Genomic DNA, 9,803 nt, shown 5'->3' on the forward strand with positions numbered 1-9,803 from the left:
TGATTTAAATCCCGGTCATATGACATGAGGAGGGAGTGCTAAAAACTGCTTTTTCATCTCCGGCTCAGAATATCCTATTTACCTTGGTTTTTCTTACGATTCAGAAAACTTGAGCTGTCTCTCCTTGGAATCATCAGGAGAAAACTACAGTATTTCAGGTTCATTCTTGAAACCAACTTCTTACGGTTAAGGTGTATTGACTAAAAGATCTTTCTTCCAGAGATTCCAAACCTCTGTAGGACACTTCATTGTAATTGGAGAAAAAAGGAGAATGAAATCAGGCCAGTAGCTGCAGAGGGCATGGCAGACCCCAGGACTAGGGAAGGAGGAGGAGGAAGCGCTGAGAGTTGCCATTAGAGAAGACAACCTCCAGAGGGCGCAAAAGCACCGGCAGAGCCCACCTGCACTCCCACTTTGGCACTCCAGAATCAGAGTTGGGTTTGGAGATGGGGTTGCTGTAACCCCAAGGAGGTGAGCAGAGAGGAGGAGTTGATTACCGGTCTCCTCTGACTCTCTGGCCCAAACTGCCTGGCTTCACAGGGGGGACAGAGTTTTGCTTTCAGGAACTGAGGGGTCACTTGCAGGCTGCTGGGGTTGCCCAGTGGCCCGACAGCCTGACAGGCTGACTGTGGTGTGACCGCCCTTTGTTTCTCCAGAATCTGTACATCAGGAGGTGCATGGCTGCGGGAGCCCATTCACCGACTCTCCCTCAAGGGGGATGGCACCTTCCCTGGGGGTACCCTATGATCACCAGGTACTTGAAATGAATGCAAGTTTTTTGACTTCAAGGAAGAGCTCACATAACCCCTTCTGCCTCATAATGTGTGGGATTTACTATAATGGAAGGATATTATAAAGAACAGGTAGAAAACTCACCTGTTGGTCTCCACGTAGGATTTTATTTTGCACGAATCCCTCCTACATGAGTAGATAGCAGAGGTTTATTCTTGTTCCTGTGTGTGTAGTTGTGGCAGAGGATGTAGGTATGGTGATTTGAAGCCCTGAAAGAAATATTCTCAGAACTCTCAAGACTTCTCTTGATTGGAACGGAAAGAGACCTGGAAAAGGAGGAAAAGAAAAGAAAGAGGGAGAAAGAATGACTGTTTCTCAGTTAATTCACCTTCTTAGTTGATTGTTCTGTCTTCTCATTTCTTTTAACTTCTATGTATGTCTAATGGAAAAATGTAGAAAGGCTGATTTTTATGCTTTAAAAGATTTTACATCTCAAAGGACCTAGAAGTGGCTAACAGAACTTACTCAAGTCAATGTTACATAAAGACTTTGATATTAAATTTGTATACTAAAGTGGGTTAATCCAAATTTTCTCTTTCTTTTTGAGTGAATATTTGTAACATATTTTTGTAGATAATAATTTATCTTAGGTATACAAAAATTGTAAGAATGGGTACCATTTTTCACCACTTAAATGAATAGATCGTACACTTTAAATGCCAATGTTGTATCTTACATGTTGTTTTTTAATTCATTGATTTCCAAAACTTGTGTTTATTTAATTGATTTCTATCTAATAATCTCCTCTTTATTGTTTCTTACTTTGTATTTTATTGATCTATAGTTAATTTACATTATTATATTAGTTTCAGAGGTACAACACATAGTGATTCATAAATGTTTAGGTATTTCTCCATTTATACTTATTATAAAAGAGTGGCTCTATTCCCCATGCTATACTGTACGTCACTGTAGATTATTGATTTTATACATAGTGGATTCTTCCTCAGAATCTCTACCACTGTTTTGCTCCTCCACCTTGTCTCTCCCTGCTGGTAACCACTAGTCTGTTCTTTAATCTGTGAGTCTGTTTTGTTGTTGTTGTTGTTGTATTCAATTTTTTAGATGCCACGTGTAAGTGATAACCTACCAGGCTTGTTTTCTCTGCGGCTTATTTTACTAAGCATAATACCCTCCAGGTCCATCCATGTTCTTGCAAATGGCAAAATTTCATGTTTTGCTGAAGTCATCATAGAAAATCTTTTTTATCCCCTAACCTATTGATGAACACTTAGTTTGACTCTGTATCTTGGCTATGGCAAATGACACTGTTATGAACATTGGTGTGCAGTTATGTTTTTGAAATAGTGTTTTTGTCTTCTTGTTATATACCCAAGAGTGAAATTGCAGGATATTATGGTAGTTCTGTTTTTAGTTTTTTGTGGAACCTCCATTCTGCTTTCCACAGTAGCTGCACTACTTCACATTCACATCAAGAGTGTACAAGAGTTTACCTTTCTCCACATCCTTACTAACCTTTGTTATTTGTGACCTTTTTGATGACAGCCATTCTGACAAGCCTGAGGTGATATATCTCATTGTTTTGATTTGCATTTTATTGCCAGATTAGCTATGTTTAGCATCTTTGTGAGTTCTGGCTGTCTATCTGTATTTTTTCCTTGGAAAAATGTCTATTTAGGTCTTCTCATTTTTTAAAAAAGATTTTGGGTGTTGTTCTGATATTGAGTTGCATGTGCTGGTTCTGTAGTTTAGATATGAACCCTTGCTTGGTCATCTTTTTGGTGTTAACCTGTTATCATGTGCAAATATTGTCTCTCCTTCAGCAGGTGGTCTTTTCATTTTGTCTTTGGTTTCCTTTGCTGTGCAAAATCTTTTAAGTTTAGTGAAGTCCCATTTGTTTATTCTTGCTTTTGTTTCATTTGCCTTAGTAGACTGAACCCAAAACTGTTGCAATCATTTATGTTGAAGAATGTTCTGTATTTTCCTCTAGGGGTTTTAGGGTCCTACATTTAGGTCTTTATTCAGTTTTGCATTTATTTTATATATGGTGCGCTAAACTACTCTAATTTTATTCTTTTCCATGTAGCTGACCAGTTTTCCCAGTACCACTTATTGAAGAGACAGTTTTTTCTCCATATTGCCTGCTTTGTCATAAATCAATTAAATATAAGTGTGTGGGCTTCTTTCTGGGATCTCTTCTATTCCAGTGATCTTTGTGTCTCTTTTTGCTCTGGTCCAGTTCTCTTTGATTACTGTCGCTTTGCAGTATAATCTGAAGTCAAGGTGCGTGATGCCTCCAGCTCTGTTCTTTCTCAAGATTGTTTGGCTATTTGGGATCTTTGTGTTTCTATACAAATTTTAAAATTACTTTTTCAAGTTCTGTGAAAATGCTTTGGTATTCTGAAAGGGATTGCATTAAATCTGTAGATTGTCTTTGGTAGTATGGTTATTTTAACAGTATTAATTCTTCCAGTCCATGCACCTGCTATATTTTCCCATCTTTTTCTGTTGCCTTCAACTTCTTTCACCAATGGCTGGTAGATTTCTGAGCACATGTCTTTTACCTGCTTAGGGGTGTTTGTTCCTAAGTATGTTATTCTTTTTGGTGTGATTGCATATGGCATTCTTAATTTTTTTCTTTCTGACAGCTTTGAGTTTTATTTTTTCTTCTTTTTCTAATTCCTTCAGGTGTAATGTTAGGTTGTTTATTTGATATTTTTCTTGTTTCCTAAGAATAAGCTTGTATCACTATAACTTCCCCCTGTGAACTGCATTGGTTGTGTCCCATAGATTTTGGATCATTATGTGTTCATTTTCATTTGCCTTGGGTTTTTTTAGAATCCCTCTTTAATTTCTTCAGTGTTCCTTTCTTCCACTTTTATTCCCTTCATCTGTGATGTGAGGACTGTCTTTAATATTTGGATTTCTTTCAGTTGTTTGTGTGTGTGTGTGTGTGTGTGTTTGATCATTTAAGTTGCTGAGCTCTTAATTTCATATGGACACTAACAACCCTGCACTGTTACTCTGCTCCCCCACAGTTACTGAATTTGACCTTATATTTTACATCTACTTGTTTTGTGTGTCCCTGAACTTCTTATTGTGAATATAGATGAGTTTATTACTGTTTTCTTTCATCCTTCCCATTAGCTATGTACATGGTTGATTTCCTGCCTTTGTTGAGTATTTGCCTTATCCATTGAGGTTTTTCCTTTAGTAAGTTTTGTTTCCTAATTTTTAGGTTTCAGTCGTGGCCTTTCGTTTTTCACTGAGAAAAGCCCCTTTAAGATTTCTCATAAAGCTGGTTTGACGTTGCTGAGCTCTTTTAGTTTTGCTTCTCTGTAAAACTTTAGATCTCACCATCAAATCTGAAGGAGAGCCTTGCTGGGTAGAGTATTTTTGGTTATAGGCTTTTCCCTTTCATGACTTTAAATATACCATGCCACTCCTTTCTGGCATGCAGAGGTTATCCTGAAAAGTCAACTGATAACTTTATGCAAGTTCCCATGTTTGTGACTTGTTGCTTTTCCTTTGCTCCTTTTAATAGTGTCTTTTTATCTTTATTTTTTTGCCATTTTAATTACAGTGAGTCTTGGTGTGGTCCTATTTCGGTTGATCCTGTTTTGGCCTTACTGTGTTTAGTGGACATGGATGTCTGTTTTCTTTCCCAGGTTATGGAAGTTTTCAGCTCTTATGTCTTCAGGTATGTTCTACACTGCTTTCTCCTTCCTTTTTGCTTCTGGGACCAGTATAATGCAAATATTAGTACACTTGATGTTGTTTCACAAGTCTGTTCAACTTTCCTCATTTCATTTTAATCTATTGTTTTACCGTTCATCTTCAGTGATTGCCAGTACTCTGTCCTCAGTTTTCTGATTCATTCCTTTGTATCATTTAGTCTACAGTAGTTTCATTATAGTGTATTTTTCATTTCAGTTATTGTATTCCTCATCTCTGTTTTGTTGTTCTTTAATGGTCTAACTCTTTTTAAAAAAATTCTAACTTCTTGCTCTGGTCGTCGGTTCTTCTCCTGAGTTCTTTGATCATCTTTATAGTCATTACCTTGAACTCTTTGTTGAGCAGATTGGCTATCTCCACTTCACTTAGATCTTCTTCTGAGTTCTTATCTCGTTCCTTCATTTGGATCCGGTTTCTGTGTCACCTCATTTTTCTTAACTTGCTGTTTTTATTGCTATGTATGTAGTAGGTATGTTACATTTCCTGACATTAGAGAAGTGGCCTTTTGTAGGAGGGGTCCTATGTGTCCCAGGCGCCCACTGTCCCCTGGTCATTAGAACTATATGTTCTAGGTGTAGCCCCTATGCAGGCTGCTTGGGCTCTTCTGTTGTGGTGGGCTGACTACTGTGGGTGGTCTGGTAGGCTTGGCTGACCCCGGAGTGCATGTTTGCCAGACTCTGCCTAGTATGGAGGCTGTCTGTGCTGCTTGGTGAAGCTAAATCATAAGGCAGCTGGCTGCACAACTCTGGGGGACACCAAATCTAGTGCTGGATCACTTATGGGTTGAATTGCAGTCCAGGTGGTATCAGGGCTAGTGCCCAGTCACTGGTCCTGGGGCTGTGCTGGCTACTGCGAGGAAGACACAGGTCCTGAGTTCTGGCTGCAGGACCCAGGAGTTGCAGAGTTGGTGTTGGATCACTGTCCCTGACACAGGTATCTGCAGGGTCTGGGGTATCCCTGATCTTGTGTTGGCATTCTGATGGGCAGGGTCAGGACCCAGCTGAGTCCATGGCTGCTTCTGGCCTGCAAGTGAGTGGCCTGGTTACACAGGCTGCTGGGCTGTGGTATTCCTGAAGCTGGTGTGTGCCTGTTGGTGTATGAGGCTGATCCCACTGCTAGAGCAGGTTTGCTGTTGGGTAGGTCCAAGCTCCATCCAGTCCCTGTGCAGTAATCACCTGGTGATGGTGAGGCTGATTCCAAGGCCAGAGCAGTTAATCTGGTGATCCCGTGGAGCATGTTTTAGAAAGGGAGAGGGTAGAGATGGAAACAGCAGTCAGAAGACAGTTATGCCCATCCAGGTGAAATGAGAGACTAAGCTGGAATCAATGGAAATAAGATCGTCAGCTATAGTCAAGAGTAGGTATTTTCGAATAAAAGTCAGTATGATAGAAAGTGTAATCCTGGATTAACGTTACATATTAATGATAGGAGTAACATCCTTTCAAGTTTTGTGAAAGGTTATCTTTTATTTCTTCCGGTAATGAATTGGCCTAGAGAAACGGAACTATACTGGGAAATGTGTAAATATAAGAATATTCCTCCTAATATTAGAAATTATAATGATATATAGAGATAAAAATGTTGAGCTCATAATCTAGAATTTGATAAGGCCACAAAAGTTGGAATCTAATCAATGCCTCTGCTCTCAGGAAAGATTACCTCCAAAATCTATAAAGATCTATAGTTGTATATTTAATTTATGAAGATCCTGAAGGTGAGACTCTTAAGAGAGGTGAAGTCAGGGTTAGGGGCTCTGGAAGGTTCAAATAGTAATTCCTAAGGTTTGGAGATTAGAACAAAGCTTCTTATTTATTATTATCATTCTACTAGTTATTCCTACTAATTAGATATCTAATAGCTAATTGAGGCAATATTTTCCTTTTACCTTTCCTAGAGATTTATCCTGCAATAAAATACCATCTATCGAAAAACGTACATGTGAACCAATGCCTTTTTGGCAGTTTATGTAAGTTACAAATATAACTTCATTATATTTGGAATTTTTATAAAGCTTAATTTTTTATAAAATTAATTTGTTACTCAGTTTGAAATATGATTAAAATTACTACTAAAATCAGGTAGCAAAATCTTTTTGTCTCTAGCAAAGATTAGTGTGAGAATTATTACACAGATCAGAGTGAATCATTATGGAGCAGTGGTTCTCAACCAGGGTGATTTTTTCACGCAGGTGACATTTGGTAGTGTCTGGAGATATTTTTCCTTGTCAGAACTGTATATGCTACTGGCATCTAGGGGACAGAGGTCAGAGATGCTACTAAACATCCAACGTTCAGGGGAGCCTCCCACAGCAAAGAATTATCCAGCCAAAAATGCCAAGAGTGCCGCCTTTCTAGAGAAATAAAGATCACTTAATACAAGTATTTAATGAACATTTACTATTTCCTATCTAATGCACCACATATCTAATCATGAAAGTATAAATCATAATATCTTCCACAGTGAGATTTCTTTAGTGTATGGAGGGAGTAGTGATGTTATGTTTCATCATATATAAATTAGAATTATTGCCAAAGGATAAATGTTCTGAAAGAATATACATTTTTCTTCTTCTTTTGCTTGTGTCTTTTTTGGAGAAATCTTGGTTGCAATTTACTCACAGAACTGAGCTTTGGAACATCCAGGCCCGGCATGGAATGCAGTTTTTCCACAAGTAGTAAGTGAAATAGAAGATGAATACATGTAAAAAACTGTGTGTAAAAGCATCATGCAGTTATTGGTTAGCTGGGTGTAAGACCAGTATGAATTCTGGAAAACATGTCTTGAGAGCCATTTATTTTATTTTTTCAAATGAGGAAACTAAGGAACAAAGAGGCCAAGAGACTTGTATAAGTCATATATATGAAACGCTCTGCTTTCCATAGTACTGATCTTTAGCACAGGCAATAAAAGGCACCAAGCAAAAACACTGAAATTAGCATTGTCATGGAATCCCATTGATGCCTCTCCGATATGCGAATGGTCCCTGAAGTTCCACTTTTGAATTTAAATTTGAATCCTCCTCATGTGCAAAGTTCCTAACTGCTTAAAATGTATGCAACACAGAGCTGCAAGGAACTAAGTTTAGCATCGAATTCTTCAGGGAGCAAAAGGTGTGGGTGCTTCCCCAACCATTATTAGCTGTTTTAAATGGTAAAGCAGAAAGAATTCCTGAACACCCACCACAGGGATCTCCCCAGCCAACCAGAACATTATTTTTCAAAAAGCATATATCTCTGAAGTGAATTATCTGTGGCCAATGGGAACCTTTGAGATATGGAAAAAGACGTTGTTTGTGTTCAGCTGTAGTGTGAAAAATATAAAGAAAATACATTGCTGTAGCCTAATACAATATACGTTCTTTGCTGACTACTCTTCAATAAGAAGTGTGGGTTTTACACCTCTTCAGCTCAAAAATTCTGTGATTTCTCATGACACAAGGAAATGATAGAGGGTATGTTCAATGGCCCGAAGGTGATTTCAGACTCAAGGTAAAAGAGAGCTCTTCTACACCTGGCTTTGGAAAACACTCTTACCTGTCTTGTGGTTCTGAAATCCAGTTTCACACAGTTCACACATTTTGTGTTAATGAAGGTGTTGAGGCTGTGTCTGGAGCTGGATTAGCAATTCCTGCAGATGCCTATCTTTAGCGCCCTCCTTCCTTTCCCTTGTTAGTTTGCTGATGCCTGCCTTGGGGAGAGAGCACCAAGGGTCAGTTTTTCTTTTCCAGCACACCGGAGAGCAGGCTCATGAGGTGCCTTCACCAGGAGGTTTTAGTAGCGACAATACAACGTCTTAAACTCACCACCTTTCCTAAACATCTTACAACAGCAAGAGTTCCTTATAAGAATCAGAGTTTCACTATAGTTATGTAGGCAACACGGGAAAATACATTGTGGTAATAAATAAATAAATCGCAGTTTAAAAATTAATGAATTCATTCAAAACATTCACTGAGTGCCATGCCCACTGTGTGTCAGCACTGTACTGAGTGCTGGGGATACAGAGGCGCATAGGGCAGGGACTTTGTCCCCAAGAAGCTTTCATACTGGAAGGAGAAAGATGGATGTTGATGGGAAAACATAGATGAGAGCCATTCTAGCATCTATGCAGCAGCGTTAACAAGGTGAGGGAGGTGGGTGATGAAGTAGAAAATGCGTGGTAGTTTAGAAAAGATGTGTAATGGAAGAGGCACCAACTCGTTCCTTTTGTATTTGTGTTCCTCTTAAATGACAGAAAAAGTTAGGGAAAGAATCAGATCTATCTGGTGTTGGAAATAAATTAGTACTGTACTCCTAAAACTCATTCACAGTTACTTTCAAAAGATTGTCACAGTGCTTCCCTGGTGACGCAGTGGTTGTGAGTCCTCCTGCCGACGCAGGGGACTTGGGTTTGTGCCCCGGTCCGGGAAGATCCCACATGCTGCGGAGCGGCTAGGCCCGTGAGCCATGGCCGCTGAGCCTGTACGTCCGGAGCCTGTGCTACGCAACGGTAGAGGCCACAACGGTGAGAGGCCCATGTACAGCAAATGAAAAAAAAAAAAAAACCTGTCACAGTATAGTAAGTCTTTGTTTTGGGATAAGTCTTTCTAATAGACATAGCTAATTTGCTTCAGGAAGCATTTGCCATGGTGAGATATAAACTTTATTGCATCTCTTTCCAAAGGCTAGCCACTAAGGGAAGATGCCTCGAGTTAAGTTATTTTACTACCTATAATGACATATTACTGGGGTGTTTATAAGTTTCCTGCATTAAATAAGTTTGGGAAAGGGCCCCAGCTGAAGTGGATTTATCATGAATTCAATGAAGCTTAGGCTTCAGGGCTCCTCACTTGCAGAGGTCCCTTCCAAGGTCTTGAGAAGGGTCCTAGCAATTTTTGTATTCATAATTTTGCATGTTTTTATTAGATAGGATTTTCCAAAGTAGATGAGCTTCAGGCCCCACAAAACCCTGATTCATCACCGGGGTGCAGGTAATTATAAGTCAGTAGGTTTCTGGAATGAAGCCTCTATGTTATTGACAAACATCAGGTGAAGTAGTTAGCAGTGTGGTAGTCTATTTTAAATCCGAAATCAACCTCAAAAATGAGCCAAGAGCTTATTAATTAATAAAGTACCACTTTTTGAATGTTGGTAGTAATCACATCTCTTTCAGATAAAATCAGGAATGAAATATATTATGGAAAACCAGCAGTGGTTGATAATCCTAAATGTTAAGTACACTTTTTTTTCTGACTTTAAAGTGTTTCTCCTTCATTCACCTATGAAGGTCCAGACTGATGGCTTATTTTAAAAAATTCTTTTAGTCACTTCATTGGT

The 9,803-nt window shown here is 39.0% G+C and overlaps 1 protein-coding gene across 1 annotated transcript in view; it reads left to right on the forward strand.

Annotated features, from left to right (window-relative positions):
• Positions 1-718: 718 nt before the first annotated feature.
• The window catches only part of LOC114903830 (RAD52 motif-containing protein 1-like), an 18,316-nt gene continuing 9,231 nt past the window's right edge, over positions 719-9,803 (forward strand). The window contains 2 exon segments of the mRNA XM_029237099.1: positions 719-754; positions 4,393-4,453. Of these exon segments, the coding sequence (XP_029092932.1) occupies positions 719-754; positions 4,393-4,453 (97 nt within the window).

The sequence above is a fragment of the Monodon monoceros genome, unplaced genomic scaffold (assembly GCF_005190385.1).
Source record: "Monodon monoceros isolate NGI ecotype Baffin Bay Population unplaced genomic scaffold, NGI_Narwhal_1 Super_Scaffold_21, whole genome shotgun sequence".
NCBI classification, from domain to species: domain Eukaryota; kingdom Metazoa; phylum Chordata; class Mammalia; order Artiodactyla; family Monodontidae; genus Monodon; species Monodon monoceros.